This window comes from Anolis sagrei, chromosome X, assembly GCF_037176765.1.
Source record: "Anolis sagrei isolate rAnoSag1 chromosome X, rAnoSag1.mat, whole genome shotgun sequence".
NCBI classification, from domain to species: domain Eukaryota; kingdom Metazoa; phylum Chordata; class Lepidosauria; order Squamata; family Dactyloidae; genus Anolis; species Anolis sagrei.
Window position 1 is genome coordinate 99,454,488 of NC_090034.1, and position 18,305 is coordinate 99,472,792.

General features: G+C 44.6%; 1 protein-coding gene across 1 annotated transcript in view; it reads right to left on the minus strand.

The window, feature by feature from the left end:
- LOC132780201 (EH domain-containing protein 2) overlaps positions 1-18,305 on the minus strand; it is a 55,009-nt gene that overhangs the window by 21,152 nt on the left and 15,552 nt on the right. The window contains exon 2 of the mRNA XM_060783779.2: positions 13,996-14,093. Coding sequence (XP_060639762.1) covers positions 13,996-14,093 — 98 coding nt within the window. The remainder of the gene's footprint in view (positions 1-13,995; positions 14,094-18,305) is intronic.

The following is an 18,305-nucleotide window of genomic DNA, read 5'->3' on the forward strand; positions in this document are numbered from 1 at the left end:
GGCTGGCCCTGGCATAGTCTGGTAAACTAGAAAATTGTCCCCTTACGACAGGCTGAGTTTTGCTGGTGAATAAACCAGCAAAGGGAGGATAAGACTGTGCCATTTTGAAGGCTGGCTGGCTGGCTTTCTGTCTTTCTTTCTTTCTTTCTTTCTTTCTTTCTTTCTTTCTTTCCCTCCTCCTCTCCCTCTCTTTAAATTGTCCTCTTGTCTGCACAAAGGGAGGCTTTTTGTAAGATCCTCCAAGAAAGCAACAACTGACTAGAAAGGAAAAGTAATTTGCTGTCAACACACCTAATTCCCTATTGTTAACTTCTACACAGAAAAGGTAACAGGGCAGGCTTAGGCTTGCTTTGGAACCATGCCTTTCAATATAAAACAAAAATGAGAGTCCCAAAAATCACGAGATGAATTGACACCAATTTGGACACAAGACACCTAACAACCCAATGTATGTCCTTCACTAAAAAAAATTGATTTTGTCATTTGGGAGTTGTAGTTGCTGGGATTTATAGTTCACCCACAATCAAAGAGCATTCAGAACCCCACCAATGATGGAATTGCACCAAACTTGGCACACAGAACTCCCATGATCAACAGAAAATACTGGAAGGATTTGGTGGGCAGTGTTCTTTGGTTTTGGAGTTGTAGTTCACCTACATCCAGAGATCACTGTGGACTCCAACAAGGATGGATCTGGACCAAACTTGGCACAAATACTCAGTATGCCCAAATGTGAACACTGGTGGAGTTTGGGGAAAATAACCTTGACACTTGGGAGTTGTTGTTGCTGGGAGTTACAGTTCACCTACAATCACAGAGCATTCTGAGTCTCACCAACGATAGAATTGGGCCAAACCTCCCACACAGAACCCCCATGTTGGCCACAGGAACGCATGGCAGGGGACGGCTAGTACAACAAATAAAAGTTCAAGAACAGAGTGCTCACTGGAAGGGTTGGTTTGGCTCAGGAAAGCAGAGACTTGCTGCGGAGGACTGTGTGCCTGGGAAAGATTTTCCATCAGTTTCTTGTGTTTGTTTAAAAAAAAGGAAAAAGGAGGCGGATGGGGGAGAGAAAGTGCAAAGCATGTGTTTATAAGCTCTTCCTGTTAAACATAACTGACATCCACAATGAATCATCAGCAAGCAGAGATAACGAAAGGGAGACCTACACAGTCACCTTCTCCAAACCAGTGTCTCCAATATGTTTGGGGACAAAACTCCAGAGGCATTGGGCTTCTGTGTGTCCATCAGCTGTGAAATCTTGCCCAACTGTAGTTATTTGGCAAGGACAGTCCTGATCAATCCTCTATTACAGTGCACCTCAACCTAGGAGTTGGGACCCCTGGGGGGGGGGGGGGTCACGAGGGGGGGTCAGAGGAGTTACCAAAACCACTGGAAAACACAGTATTTTCTGATGGTCATGGAGGTTCTGTGTGGGAAGCTTGGCCCAATTCTATCATTGGTTCAGAATGCTATTTGATTGTAGGTGAACTATAAATTCCAGCAACTACAACTCCCAAATGCCAAGGTCTATTTTCTCCAAACTCCACCAGTGTTTACAGTTGGGCATAATGAGTATCCGTGCCAAGTTTGGTCCAGATCCATCATTGTTTGAGTCCACAGTGCTCTCTGCATGTAAGTGAACTATTTTCCCCAAACTCCAGCAGTGTTCACAGTTGGGCATATTGAGTATTTGTGCCAAATTTGGCCCAGATCCATCATTGTTCAAGTCCACAGTGCTCTCTGGATGGAGGTGAACTACAACTCCAAAATTCAAGGTCAATGTCCACCAACCCTTCCACTATTTTCTGTTGGTCAGGGGAGTTGTGTGTGCCAAGTTTGGCTCAATTCCATCCTTGGTGGAGCTCGAAATGCTCTTTGGTTGCAGGTGAACTATAAATCCCAGCAACTACAACTCCCAAATGATAAAATCAATCCCCCCCTGCAACCCTACCAGTACTCAAATTTGGGTGTACCGGGTATTTGTGCCAAATTTGGTCCAGTGACTGAAAGTACATCCTGCATTTCAGATATCTACATGACAATTCATAACACTAGCAAAATGACAGTTATGAAATAGCAGCGAAAATAATTTTATGGTTGGGGGTCACCACAACATGAGGAACTGTATTAAGGGGTTGTGGCATTAGGTAGGTTGAGAACCACTGCTCTATTATTTCACTTCTATCAGATGCTTTCAAAATGTCCCAGTTCCTCTCCTCCCACTTTCTTTGTCCTTGGCAAATTGAGTCCAAAGTGCAGAAATAGTTGGACTCCATTTACTCAGTGGAGGAGAGGTGAAGGCAGAAAAGCACTGCAGACTACTTCAGCCAGAGAAGTCAGCCATAGCAGAGCAGCTGATGAACCAACCTGGACACAGCACATTATTTGAGAAGACAGAAATGCTGGACCACTCTCACAACCACCGTGTCAGGCTACACAGAGAAGCCATTGAAATCCAAAAGCATGTGGACAATTTCAACAGAAAGGAGGAAACCATGAAAATCAACAAAATTTGACTACCAGTATTTAAAACTCTAAAATTATAACAGTAAATAAAGAACAAAACTCAAGCACAGTGGAACTCCAGACAAGAAATAATCAGGAACAACTAATCACCTCTCAACAAAAGACTCCCCCAGGCAGGAACAAGCCACACCTAAAAACTGGCAGGCCATCAAATGCTAACCAAGGTGGCCAATTGAAGCATTCACGCCTAGCTCCAACAGACAAGAGTTCTTTCTCCCATCCTAGACTTCCTACAGATATATAAACCCAATTTTCCTAGTTTCCGACAGACCTCACAATCTCTGAGGATGCCTGCCACAGATGAAGGTGAAATGCCAGGAGAGAATGCTTCTAGAACATGGCCATATAGCCTGAAAAACCTACAACAACCCAAGGCAGAATCTTTCCCTTCCCAGTCAGCCCACGCGAAAGCAAACAGCTGTGGGATCTCCTAGCTTTTAGGTATTCTTTACTCATTGCTTCTCCCAATCTGACCACATTCCAGTATTGCTTGGTCATATATGTAATGTTTTTCATCTGTGAAATGTTGGAAATTATGGAAAAGGTATAGGATCCCATATTCTGACATCCCCCCCCCCCCCAAGTGTGGAAAATCTCTCCAGAGTTGGGTGTTTCATAGTGAACTGCCTTATCCTTCTCTTCCTCCTCTTTCCAATGAAGAGACAACCCTTCACAGTGATGGGCAGGCCGCTTGGCTCCCACGTGTGCCGACAAGCTGCAGGAATTTCCTCTCCGCTTTGGAGCCCCGCAGCTCCATGGCTGCACACAGGGAAGGGAGCCAACAATCGGCAGGCTCCAGCAGACAGGCCCAGCCTGGCCTGGCAGAAGAAGGGCCAGTCATTGACACAGAGAGGGTGGAAGGAGAAAGCTCTCTGTGGGTGGAACAGCAGGGGCAGAATGTGAGTGGGAAGGAGTCCATCCTGGTCCATAGAACCAGCCACCACAATTCCCAAGGCATGGGGGTAGGGGTGGGAAATCATTTTAAAATAGGAGGTGAAAGTCAGAAGGGTTTTTATTTATCGTATGAGAAGTGAACCAAGGGTACAATTGTACTGTATTTAAAAAACTTTATATATTATACTAACTGTCCTTTGACCAGTAGCTGGCCACTTGGAGTGCCTCTAGTGTTGCTATAAGAAGGTCAGCCACTGTGCATAGGGTAGGATGAAGTCAGAAGGATGAAGTCTGTGCTTTTCACTGTGGTTGTAATATTTGGCTGAAAGAGATCTGAGAACCATGAAGCAGCATTGGATGGCTGAATTTTGAAACACTTGTCCAGGAACCACTTTGACCAGGGATCACTCAACCAGGGACCATTCTGACAAGGAACCACTTTGACCAGGGACCATATGACCAGGGACCACTTTGACCAGGGGCCACTTGACCAGGGATCACTTGACTAGGGACCACTTTGACCAGGGGCCACTTGACCAGGGATCACTTGACTAGGGACCACTTTGACCACTTTTATCAGGGACCACTTTGACCAGGGATCACTTGAGCAGGGACCACATGAGCAGGGACTATTTGAGCAGGGACCACTTGGACCAGGGACCACTTCAACCAGGAACCACTTTGACCAAGGACCACTTTGACCAGGACCACTTGGACCAAGGACCACATGACTAGGGACCATGTGACCAGGGACCATTTGAACAGGGACCATTTGACCAGGGACCACTTGACCAAGGACCACTTTGAGCAGGGACCACTTGACCAGGGATCACTTTGACCAGGGACCAGTTTGACCAGGGACCACTTTGACCAGGGATCACTTGAGCAGGGACCACATGAGCAGGGACTATTTGAGCAGGGACCACTTGGACCAGGGACCACTGGGACCAGGGACCGCTTCAACCAGGAACCACTTTGACCAAGGACCACTTTGACGAGGACCACTTGGACCAAGGACCACATGACCAGGGACCATGTGACCAGGGACCACTTGACCAAGGACCACTTTGAGCAGGGACCACTTGACCAGGGACCACTTGACCAGGGACCACTTTGACAAAGGACCACTTGACCAGGGACCACTTGACCAAGGACCATTTGACCAGAAACCACTTGACCAGGGACCACTTGACCAGGAACCACTTTGATCAAGGACCACTTCACCAGGAACCACTTTGACTACGGACCACTTGGACCAGGGGCCACTTTGACCAAGGACCACTTGGACCAGGGTCCACTTTGACCAAGGACCACATGATCAGGGACCACATGACTAGGGACCACGTGACCAGGGACTACTTGACCAGAGACCACTCTCCAACATTAGTACCAAAAGGGTTACAAATTAGTGTTTGGTCAACTTTAGATTCGGTTTGGAGTACTGATTTAGAAAATTGTCTTGGATAGACCACATCAGCTCTAGTTTCCGATATTGAACACACGCAATGGTCAGCATCAGGGAAAGAGTGGCAGGCAACGCAAAATGAGTGGAAATAAAATAACTAAATAAACAGGAAGGAGGCTTGCAAACCAGATTTCCGTCCTCACGGCCCACTGGTGGTCCTCGGCCCACAGGTTAAGAACCACTGCTTTAAGGCAAACATAGGAGGTTTATTGAGCATTGAAAAGATCCCCAAGATACACACTTGCTAGGTCATTCAGAGCGATGAAAAATGACAACAGGGGACTACAGCCCCCAGAATCCTCCAGACACCATACCCAGTATTGATTTTCTAAGAGGTAATACAGCATCATCCCTGCCGGGAGATATATTTTCTAATCCAGAAGGTGTTGGAGTTACCATAGGTTGGAAAAGACTCGAAGACACACAACAGGTCCTAGGAGACATTCATTTTGTGGACCACAACTCCCAGAATGTCCAGCTGGTTGGGATTGTGAGAGTTCTCATTCCAAAGGTACCCTTTCTAATCTCCATCTGCATAGGCCGGAGATGAAGGCAGGCGGGTAGCAGTCAAGCGAAGGACCACCCGCTTGTTGTTGTTGTTTTGAGCTCTGCAGAGGCCAATGCTAACCCTTGCTTAACCCAGGCAGTTTCCTAGCTACCACCTTTACATACAGACATGTGAATGTTCCACGTCCTGCCCTGGAAAGGATCCCTTCCTCCCCCTCCTCCGTCCTTGGCACTCGGAGAGACATTCCTCAGCATTTTGCAAATGAATCATTGTGCATTCGGTTGCCATGGCACAAGGGGTGCTTTTCCCCCCACAGAGATTCAGCCCGGACTGTGGCTTCTCACCTTCTTCCATTTAACTCCAAATTTAATCTTCTCTCCAAGTCTCTTCCAGGCAATATATGATTCCAGACCAGCCCTGTCTGGCCTTAGCCCTACAAAGTGAAGCAACGGCCCTCCAAAGTGAAGCAGTTTCCTTCAGGATGCAGAAAGCCATCTCTCCCTCTGAAATTGATCTTTTTGAAGATATAACTTCCCCAACCCTGCAGCCAGCATTTCCATTTTCTAAGAACAATGTTCAAAGAGAAACTTTACTGGGTTGCTGTGAGTTTTTTGGGCTGTCTGGCCATGTTCCAAAAGCATTATCTCATGACATTTTGCCCGCATCTATGGCAGGCATCCTCAGAGGTTGTAAGGTCTGTTGGAAACTAGGAAAATGGGGTTTATATATCTGTGGAATAATGTCCAGGGTGGGAGAAAGAACTCTTACCTGTTGCAGTTAGGTGTGAATGCTTCAATTGCCCATCGTGATTAGGATTTAATGGCCTAGCAGTTTTCAAGGTGTGACTTCATAGAATCATAGAATCAATGGGTCTGTAGATAGTTTGTAGGTTGTGTTTCCTCATCAGCTTCCTTCTGCGGTCAGTGGTCCCCTTGATGTCTGGCAAGAACACTTTTCCTCTGGGTGGATCTTTGTCTTTACTGTTGTGGCCTGTTCTCGGTCTTGCAGCTCTTCTGATGTCTGAGGTGGAGTCTCCATTGGCCTGTAGAGCTCAGTTGAGGTAGTTCAGTTCATCTTGGAGGAGGTGGGCTTCAGATTCTTTTTGCACCGTCTGCCAGGGCTTTAATGGTGCTTCTTTTTTGACTTGGGTGATGTTTAGAGTTTTTATTTTGGTATCTATCCATGTGTGTAGGTTTTCTGTAAACTGTGTGACCCAATTGTTGATCTAGATGACCAGAACATCTAGAAATTGCAGTTTTCCTTCATTTTCTTTTTCCATGGTGAATTGGATGTTTGGGTGGATGTTGTTAAGATGATCCAGGAGCTTGTTTAGTTCTTCTTCTCCATGCCTCCAAATGGTGTCACCAACATATCTGAACCATATAGTGGGCTTCTTTGTTGCTATTTCCAGGGCTTGTTTTTCAAAGTGTTCCATGTAGAAATTTGCTATGACTGGGCTAAGAGGGCTCCCCATAGCTACTCCATCTTTCTGTTCATAGCTGATTTTGCTTGGCACATGGATTCCAGTTTTCATCTGTACAATGTTGGCGGAGTATAGGATATCATATCTGAATGGGAATCCTGAGAGATTATAGTCCCAAAAAGTAACTTTCCTAAACTCTGCATTTCTCTATCTCTATATTGTACCATCTGGAAGGTAGGTTTTTTGTTCAGCACACTCACCTAAGAAAAATCTATCTTGGAATGAAATATAAAATATTACACAACCAAAAGAATTCAGAGGAATGTAGTGATGTTAAAGACCCGAACTCAACAGCACACATCTTCTCACAAGCCCAGAAGGACAGCTTGTCCAAGAGGAGGCAGATTCCTGGCATGCCGCCGCAGTAAACAAGACCATATTCGTTGCAAGGCGCCACTTTTCTCTTAGCTCCACTTCGCCCTGTTCACCGAGGTGGGGCACATCAAGATTCTCCACATACTTCCATCTAAAGCACAGAGATAAAGCTGGAAACTTGTGCATCTCTGTGTCTCCAATTAGTCTCCAAGGGCACCAAGTCAGAAATCATGGACAGAGGTGGAGAAAAATGGGGCCTCCTCTCCACCCCAGTTCAGATACATTTAGAGTTACCTGATCTTAAGCTCCTGCTTAACCTGGGGGTCACAACCAGATACAGCAGTGGTTTTCAACCTGGGGTACCCAGATGTTTTTGGTCTACAACTCCCAGAAATCCCAGCCAGTTTACCAGCTGTTAAGATTTCTGGGAGTTGAATGCCAAAAACATCTGGGGACCCCAAGTTGAGAACCACTGAGATACAGTGAAGACATCTGCCCTTGCGCTTTGCTACCCTGCTGCTGAGTATGCATGCCCACACTGTGGAACACATCACACCACGTTAAAACAGTGGATGTAGCTCTTAATGAGACATGCCACTTTATCACAAGACGTCTACACCCCGCACCACTGGAGATATTATACTGTTTAGCCGGTATTGCACTACCCAATATTCACTGGGAAGTAGTAGCCAGTAATGGAAGGACTAAGGCTGTGACATCTCTGCCCATCCCGTTTGGATATCAGCCAGCACGCCAACACCTTAAATCAAGAAATAGTTTTCTAAGATCTACAGAGATACTCACAGAAATACCTCAGCAAGCAAGAGTCCAAAAGTGGCAGGCTAAAACCCAGAATCTCAAGCCATGGCTGATGCCAAATGAGAGACTCCCTCCTGGGCACACAGAAGACTGGGCAACTTGGAAGGTGCTGAACATACTGCGCTTTGGCACCACAAGATGCAGAGCCAACCTTCAGAAATGGGGCCACAAAGTGGAGTCCATGACATATGAGTGTGGAGAAGAGCAAACGACTGACCACCTATTACAATGCAGCCTGAGCCTTGCCACATGCACAATGGAGGACCTTCTTACAGCAGCACCAGAGACACTCCACGTGGCCAGATTCTAGTCAAAGGTCTGTTACCCCAGGTCACAGGTTCAAACTCTTCAGTCTTCATGATTTCATCCTGAGGTGCAAAACTGAATTCAAATATCAAATGCTTTGAGTTGTAAATACACTTTGTTTGCAACCAGGGAAAGATGTTCTGTCTATTTCGAATGACGAATTGTGAGACACTATGGTTAATGCTTAAAACATCCTGCTTAGTCACCAGACTCTACTGTCATGACATCAGGCATGGACATTTCACAGAGGAAAATGGGTGTGTGTGGCTAAGCAACATCAGTGTCCTCAAAGTTATTAATGAGAAAGAACAGACTTGCTAGGACATGCTACAGCAGTTTGCTTTTGCCCAAGTCTACTGGAAAGGCAAAAATAGAAGGAAAGAGAAATTGGGACATTTCTCTTTCTCAACCTTCTGAATGCCACGTTCCCTTAATACAGTTCCTCATGTGGTGGGGACCCCCAACCATAACATTATTTTTGTTGCTACTTCATAACTGTAATTTTGCTACTGTTATGAATCGTAACATAAATATCTGATGTGCAGGATGTATTTTCATTCACTGGACCAAATTTGGCACAAATATTTGATACGCCCAAATCTGAATACTGGTTGGAGGAATTGATTTTGTCATTTGGCAGATGTAGTTGCTGGGATTTATAGTTCACCTACAATCAAAGAGCATTCCAAACTCCACCTACAATGGAATTGAGCCAAACTTGGCACACAGAACTACCATGACCTACAGAAAATACTAGAAGTGTCCGATGGGCATTGACCTTGAGTTTTGGAGTTGTAGTTCACCTACATCCAGAGAGCACTGTGAACTCAATGATGGATCTGGACCAAACTCGGCACAGATTCTGAATATGCCCAATTGTGAACACTGGTGGAGTTTGGGAAAATTGACCTTGATATTTGGGAGTTGTAGTTGCTGGGATTTATAGTTCACCTACAATCAAAGAGCATTCTGAACCCCACCAAAGATGGAATTGGGTCAAACTCCCCACAGAGAACGCCCATGACTAACAGAAAATACTGTGTTTTCTGATGGTCTTTGGTTACCCCTTTGATGCCCCCTCACAACCCCCTAGAGGTCCCGACCCCCAGGTTGAAAAACGTTTTAAAAGCAACTGAAATAGCAGGATAGCAGAGTATTAATCAGACCTGTCCCTGCCAAATCGGGATAAGTTGGAAGGTATGAAATCACCGTCCTTTGTTTTGGGCCTGGGAGGAACCTGACCTGGCAACCCTGGAGAAGTTATTTTGGGGAACTAACATTCCAGCATGTTGACCAAGGGAAAGCAGGAGCTGCACTCCCCAAAAGCAGCTGGAATGGAAAGCCATTAATATTCAACACATCCCACACAGTGGAAACCAGCAGTTCCAAGAGGAGAGGAATGTCCATGTCAGAGGGAGAGCCCGAGAAAGGGCTGCCCTGGCCTCACCCTGTCCTTGCACAAAGGCACTTCGGGTGGAACGTGTTAACTCCCACTGTCCAGGAAAAGAGTGCATTGATGCCCCATCCCTCCCTAGAAACTCCACAGGGCATTTCCACAGCATTTTCCAGCAAAATTATTATCATAGCTTTCTCTTTTTACTCCACCCATACCTTATCCTCTATGAAGGAGTTTGCCCACGGCTGCCGAGAGTGTTTCCTAACTGGGAGCATTTTCCCCTCTGCCCAAAAGCATAAGGTTATCTCAGTGCTTGGAAAGGTTGCTTCTTTGGTCGATGTGGCAGCATGTCACCCATCACCACGAGGGTCTTCCTCCAGGGGCAAACCAAGAATGGGCAACTTGGAAGTCCCTGAACAGACTCGGAAGTGGAGTGGGCAGATCAAAAGACAACCTGGCAAAATGGCACTGTCTAAAAGAATCCTTCACCTTGTGCGACTGTGGAGCAGGACAAACAACTCCGCATCTGTATGCTTGCACACAATGCCCTGCCTCATGCACAGTGAAGAACTGTTTAAAGTTACAGACAATGTGGTTGCTGTTGCCCATTTTTGGTCTAAAATTATTTAGCCACTTCTGTTCCCTCTATTTTATCAGTTTTATACTTATTTATTTATGCAATACTTTTGACACGAAATAAAACCACAAAAGTGAAAGAGATAACCAGAACTTTTCCAAAGCAACTGAAAAACCAGGAGAACCAAGAACAATCGGGACTGTCCCAACCAAATCGAGACAGTTGGACGGTATGCAAAAGAAAAAAATGTACACTTGGTGTCACATGAATACTTTCTCTGCTATAAACATTCCTTTCAAAATTCAGGTTGAGAGGAATTTCTGTACTGCTCAAAAGCTTGCATGCTCCTGCGCATGGCTGTGACATGAAGTGTACTTTTTCCTAAATGGTGGTTAAGCAGCATTTCTCAACCTGGGGGTTGGGACCCCTGGAGGGGGTTGTGAGGGGGTGTCAGAAGGGTTGCCAACAGAGGCGGCCCTAGGTAATTTTCAATGGTAAGCAAACAGTATTTTGCCCCCCCCCCCCCAACCAATCACTGATATATATATTTTCTGTTCGTCGTGGGAGTTCTGTGTGCCATATTTGGTTCAATTCCATCATTGGTGGAGTTCAGCATGCTCTTTGATTGTAGGTGAACTATACATCCCAGTAACTACAACTCACATATGTCAAGGTCTATTTTCCCCCAAGAGCGCCTCAAGAGCGCCCCTGGGCAAAATCAACTATACTGCAAATGCTTACTTTGCGTAATGGGTTGAGCCGCCCCTGGTTGCCAAAGACCATCAGAAAACACAGTATTTTCTGTTAGTCCTGGGGGTTCTGTGTGGGAAGTTTGGCCCAAACCCAGAACCTCAATCCATGGCTGATATCAAATGAGCGACTCCCTCCTGGGCACACAGAAAACTGGGCGACTTGGAAGGCACTGAACAGACTGCACTCTGGCACCACGAAGTGCAGAGCCAACCTCAAAAAATGGGGCTACAAAGTGGAATCCACGACATGCGACTCTGTTTTGTCTGTTTGTTAAAAATTTGTTAAAAATGTAATACAATTGTCTGGTTGATACTGACACGATAAATAAATAAATAAATAAGCCCAATTCTACTGTTGGTGGGGTTGATTGTAGATGAACTATAAATCCCAGCAACTGCAACTCCCAAATGTCAAGGTCTATTTCCCCCAAATTCCACCAGTGTTCACGTTTGGGTATATTGAGTATTCGTACAAAGTTTGGTCCAGATCCATCATTGTTTGAGTCCACAGTGCTCTCTGGATATAGGTGAACTACAACTCCAAAACTCAAGGTCAATGCCCACCAAACCCTTCCAGTATTTTCTGTTAGTCAACGAAGTTCTGTGTGCCAAGTCTGGCCCAATCCCATTGTTGGTGGAGTTCAGAATGCTCTTTGATTGTAGGTGAACAACAAATCCCAGCAACTATAACTCCCAAATGTCAAGGTCTATTTTCCCGAAACTCCTCCAGGATTCACATTTGGGCATATGGAGTATTGGTTCCAAGTTTGGTCCAGATCCATCATCATGCTCTCTGGATGTAGGTGAACTACAACTCCCAAACTCAAGGTCAATGCCCACCAAACCCTTCCAGATTTTTCTTTTCTTTGTGGGAGTTCTGTGTGCCAAGTTTGGTTCAATTCCATCGTTGGTGGAGTTCAGAATGCTCTTTGATTGTAGGTGAACTATATATCCCAGCAATTACAACTCCCAAAATGACAAAATAAATCCCCTCTTCCAACCCCATCAATATTCAAATTTGGGCATATCGGGTATTTGTGCCAAATGTGGTCCAGTGAATGAAAATGCATGCTGCATTATCAGATATTTACATTATGATTCATAACAGTAGCAAAATTACTGTTATGGAGTAGCAACGAAAATAATGTTATGGTTGGGGGTCACCACAACATGAGGAACTGTATTAAGGGGTCACGGCATTAGGAAGGTTGAGAACCACTGTGGTTGAGCTAGTGGGTATGGTATCAGCCGACAAGAGTACAACTCATACCAAATTCCTACTAAGCCATACAATGGACTCAGAGGACTTTAGTCAAGGGCCAACCCTGCTTCATATAGGGTTGTTAGTATAAGCATAATATGTGGGCAAACTCTCACTGTGGCTGTTCTGAGATCCCAAATGTGTTGACTTCATGAGCAAATGGGATTGTTTAGTTTTGTGCCCATGCCACCAAAACATGTTTGGAATTCCTTGGCACTTATCTCAGGAAGAGCACTTATGTCGAAGCTCAAGAGCTGCTCTTCACAAATCGAGGAATGTGGACATCTCATCTCAAAACTGCTTGATCTTTGGCTGTCTCCTTCAAGTCCATTTTGATCCCACTCAGTTGTTGCCTTTGTAACTATTTATTCCTACTTGAGTTGAAGCTTTGCTTGCATGTTGTGCATTTGTGTGTGTGTGTGTGGCTTTTATACAACCTGGGAAAATTATATTTTGGGATCATAGCTCCCAAAATCCCCCACCATGCTGACTGTTACCAAAACGAAAATAGTTGCAAGCTCTATCACAGGCATGGGCAAACTTGGGCTCTCCAGATGTTTTGGACTTCAACTCCCACAATTCCTAACAGCTTCAGGCCTTTTCTTTTTCCCCCTCAGCCACTTAAGTCTCGGTCTTCAGTCTTCAGTCCTGCCGGCACAGGGGTTTAACACACTGCGCCACCGGGGGCTCCTGGGAGGTGATTAGCTGGCCCTGATTGTTTCCTATCAAGAACTCCCATGTTGTTTGAGCATTGCTCTTTGTTTACTATCCTGGTTTTAGAGTTTTAAAATACTGGTAGCCAAATTTTGCTCATTTTCATGGTTTCTTCCTTTCTGTTGAAATTGAACTTTAGTTTGCAACAACTGAAATAGATCCAAACAACAAACTGGAGCATTTTAAACACTGTTTAAAAAGTAGGATAACAGAGCATAAACTGGGACTTTCCTTGACAAATTGAGACAGTTGGAAGGTTAACAGCTTTATCAGGAAACTCAATTAGATTGCATTTTGCATATCAAATGGCTACTAAGGGCACAGGAGCAGCATCAAGGGGGAAACTGGTAACCTTAATCCATGGCTCTGCTGCCCTCCCTGTCATTCGGTCTCCTCATTGTCCTGCGCTCCCCCCTTCAGCTGCTTCCTTTGTTTTGAAATGAATCTCCGCACTCTTTGTTTCCTTTGAAATCAGCCTCCGAGAGACTGAATCAATATTTACCGGCCCAGACCTTGGCCTGCAGGAACACAATGGGTCCTGATATACTGAGGCCTGGCCGAGGGCCAGAGAACACCCTATGCAAAGGGAAGAAGAACCGGCCTTTTGGTACAGGTGCTGACACGAAAGGAGCAGAGCTTTGGGACAACTCCCAGCATGGTGGACTGCGAGGTGTCATCCAAAAGAGTAACTCTTCCAAACTCTGGAAATAACAACGTCAAAAGGATATGGGTCAGACCAATGTATCAGTGCCGTTGGAGCATGTAATTGAAAAATTCAATGTGTTAATTGAAAAATTCAAAGCACTAAGCTGATTGGTTGGGCCACGTCTGAGAGACTAGCTGAGCCTGGGAGTTTTGACAACAGTTACATGTTTAGGACGGAAAATGGAATGTTGATGGGAAAAGGATATGGGTCAGACAAGGGAAAATGGATCCAGGCCGACGCCAATTCCCATTCCACGCAACGTCACCTTACCTCGACTCACGCGTTGCTTTGCACCTGACAGGATCCCTGGAGTGTCTATAAGGCTGATGCTCTCCAGGACTTGGTTGGGCAAGTGAGCACACAGGAACCTGGGCAGGGAGAAAAGGCCAGAGTCAGAGAAAAGAGCAATGAAATGGGTTGTGTCTTGCATAGTTGCCTTACGACAATATATAGTCCCCATCTAAACTAGGGCTAGGTGACGAGTTCCCATAGGGCCTCGTCGATGGCTATGTTGCCTAGAGCTAGTGGGCATTAAGGTTAAACATGTGAAGGCCAAAGTTGAGCAGTCCTGTCCTGAACTTTTGAACACAGGTATTACATGCCAGAATGTCTTAAGCCCCTTCTATATGGCCATATAACCCAGATCCTATCAGATAATCCAGATCTGCTTTGAACTGGATTATATAAATCTACACTGCCATATAATCCAGTTCAAAGCAGATAATCTGGGTTTTATATGGCAGTGTAGAAGGGGCCTTTGTCTATTCTTTATTGATTATGTTTGTGTCATATCCCACCTTTGGACACAATAGCACAACAACTCTTATGTCCATGGGGGATCCATTCCTAAGCTTTACATGAATACATGAAACCGCCATGAGGGGAGGTGGGTAAGAATTATTATTATTGTTTTTGTTGTTGTTGTTATTTTACTGACACAAAACCACAGTATGTCACAACAAACAAAATATATATGCTCAATTTCGTATCACAAAATCACAAGTCGAACACTTCCCAAGCATCTAGAACTTATTATTATTATTATTATTATTATTATTATTATTATTATTATTATTAGAAACACAACAAGATTAGTACACAGCAAACAATATCACAATGCTGGTTGTTGTATTGCAGTGGTTCTCAACCTGGGGGTTGCAACCCTCGGGGGGGTTGCCTGGCCATTTTGGAGGGGTTGCGAGGCTGCCTCCATTGGCTCCGCCCCAAGGGGTCCTTGGATGTAGGTGAACTACAACTCCAAAACTCAATGCCCATCAAATCCTTCCAGTATTTTCTATTAGTAATGGGAGTTCTGTATGCCAAGTTTAGTTCAATTTCATCATTAGTGGAGTTCAGAATGCTCTTTGATTGTAGGTGAACTATAAATCCCACCAGCTACAACTCCCAAATGACAAAATCCCCCCCCCCCCCCCCCCGCAACCCCACCAGTATTCAAATTTGGGAGTATCGGGCATTTGTGCCAAATTCGGTTCAATGAATGAAAATACAACCTGCATATCAGATATTGACATTACAATTCACAACAGGAGCAACATTACAATTATGAAGTAACAATGAAAATAATTTTATGGTTGGGGGTCACCACAACATGAGGAACTGTATTAAGGGGTCGCAGCATTAGGAAGATTGAGAACCATTGTTGTATTGGATCACACATCGGACACTTCCCAAGTGTCTAGGACTGTGTGATGTATCGGTGAATAATGCATGTAGATCTCAGTAGGATGGCATTTTGCAGCTGACAGATGATAATTTTGTCAGTGTCGATTGTTTTTAAGTGCAGGCCAAGTTCTTTAGGCACTGTACCTAGTGTGCCGATCACTACTGGCACTACCTTTTCTGGCTTGTGCCAGAGTCTTTGCAGTTCTATTTTTAAATCCTCATATTGTGTAAGCTTTTCCAGTTGCTTGTCAATCCCGCTGTCGCCTGGGATTGCAACATCAGCAATCCATACTTGTTTTCTTCTTCTTCCATGATTGTGAGGTCAAAAGTCTTGTGCTCCAAACTTTGTCAGTCTGAATTCGGAAGTCCTAGAGTAGTTATTTATTTATTTATTAGATTATTATCTATATAAATAAAAATGTAATGTTCGTTTGTGGGCTTAACATAACTCAAAAACCACTGGACGAATTGACGCTTGCAATGCAGGTGGGATCGCAAGCAGGGCCTCTCCAGATGATCGAAGAGATCGTGTGGGTTCGTATACAGAGATGCAGGCACGCAGGTAGGCGGGTCCCAAACCGTTTAGGGTTTTGTAGGTAAGAACCTGCACCTTGAATTGGAACCGGAAAATGAACGGCAGCCAATGGAGCTCCTTAAACAGGAGGATTGACCTCTCCCTGTAAGGAGCACCAGTTAACAACCTGGCCGCCGCCCGCTGGACCAATTGAAATTTCCGGGCCATTTTCAAGGGCAGCCCCATGTAGAGTGTGTTACAGTAGTCCAATCTGGAGATGACTAAGGCATGGACCACCCTTGACTAAGGCATGGACCTATAGAGAAATAGCTATTGAATACTAGGGCTGGGCGGTTTCGTTTCGTAATTTCGTAATTCGTTAAAAATTTGTTATTTTTTTTGATAACGAAGCGATATTGAACCATTCAGGAGCAACTAAAAAATGAAACGAATTTTTCCAATTCGTTTCGTAATTGTTTCGGAATTGATTCGTTATTGATTCGTTATTGATTCGTAAATGTTTCGTTATTATTTCCGCATGTCTGGTGCAAGTTTTAGGGTTGCTGTTTGTTTTCTCAGTGAAAAAATATATAATTATCACACCAACAGTCAACAACAGAGGGAGAAGGAAGCTTCAGAAGTTTTTTTAGCGTATTGCGCGATCGCGGCCGCCATTAACGAATCGATTCGTAATCGATTCGTAATTGTTTCATAATTGTTTTATGATTTCCGAAATTTCGTAAATATCGAACTTTTTTTAAGGAAAATTTCGGAATTCTTTTAAATAACGAAACGCAAAAAACCCCTAAAAAACGAATCGAGTTTAGAAACAAATTTTTCCGTGTTTGGACAGCCCTATTGAATACTATTGAGCATTACTTCATCTCCAAAGCTAACCTTGAGCTTAGATAGGGGAAGACCTGTTCTTTCTAACCATAGCAGCTCAGGGTTAGGGTGAAAAGATCCCAGGATTTTTTCTACCATTTGGAGAAAGGTTACCTCAGTAATTGAAGAAAAGGGAAAGAAAGAACATCTCTATGGTTTCCCAAATTGACTGTTTGCATTGTAACTTAATCAAGCTGTGCCAAGTCTGCCAAGGACTTTTGGAAATAAATATTTTATTGATGTTCATATCTTGACTGGCATCAGTTGCTGAAAGTATTGAGTATTGAAAGTATTGAAGAAAGTTATTGCTCCAAAGAAAGACCCCCATAGCAGTTCACCCAGATAAAGAGAGAGAAGCACATCTTATTGTCGAAGGCTTTCATGGCCGGAATCACTGGGTTGTTCTAGGTTTTTTCGGGCTGTATGGCCATGGTCTAGAGGCATTCTCTCCTGACGTTTCGCCTGCATCTATGGCAAGCATCCTCAGAGGTAGTGAGGTCTGTTGGAACAAGGACATCTAATCACCTCTCAACAAAAGTTTGCTCCAGGCACAGTCAGCCCATTGTATGCTAATCAAGGTGGTCAGTTGAAACATTCACACCTAGCTCCAGCAGACAAGAGTCCTTTGTCTCACCCTGGTCATTCCACAGATATATAAACCCTTTTTTCCTAGTTCCAACAGACCTCACTACCTCTGAGGATGCTTGCCATAGATGCAGGAGAGAATGCCTCTAGACCATGGGCATACAGCCCGAAAAAACCTACAACAACCAAGCACATCTTAGTTTTAACGTTATAGTGTCTGCATGTGACGGCACAGATACCGGTCCTCCAGATCCTCTATTCAATACTTGTTTGGCTTGTAATGTATTCTCGAAAATGCCTTAAAATTAAAATGCCTTTAAAATCAAAAGGTGTTTTCAAACAACGGATTACTTATTTTAAACAGGAAACAGATCCGCTCCTGCCTTCCCAAAATAAGCGAGATTGTTCTTCAATTCTCCGCTTCGGCCAAGGCTGGCTCCACCGTTTTTCCTGCTCTGAGTGAAGGACAACTTTGCCATCACATCCCACTTTTGTGTGCCAAGACAGAGCAGAACCTAATGGAGTCATTTTCTGATTTCCAGAGTATTCTTTTGCATGTAGCTAATTAGGTTATCGGTATCTCCCAATTCATGTGGGTCAGATTATGGGGTCCGAACAAAGACCCCTGGAGGGAAGCCAGGTGGGGCAAACAAAGAGCCAAAGCAAGGGTTGTGCTCTGCTCCCAGGGTGGGGTTGATGTTTACAAACCCTTTGATGGAGGAAGGCGCAGGCATCATCCAGTATAAACAAGGATGCTAAAAGTAGAGCTTGCCGGAAAATACCCAAGGACATCCAACTCCAAAAGTTTCCCACTGTCCTGGGCCAAAAGGCAGCCAACAGTTGCTTTAAAGGCGTCTGCCCCAGTTTGGAAGGATGGTAACGGCATCTTTCAACAAAGAGGCCTGAGATGTAT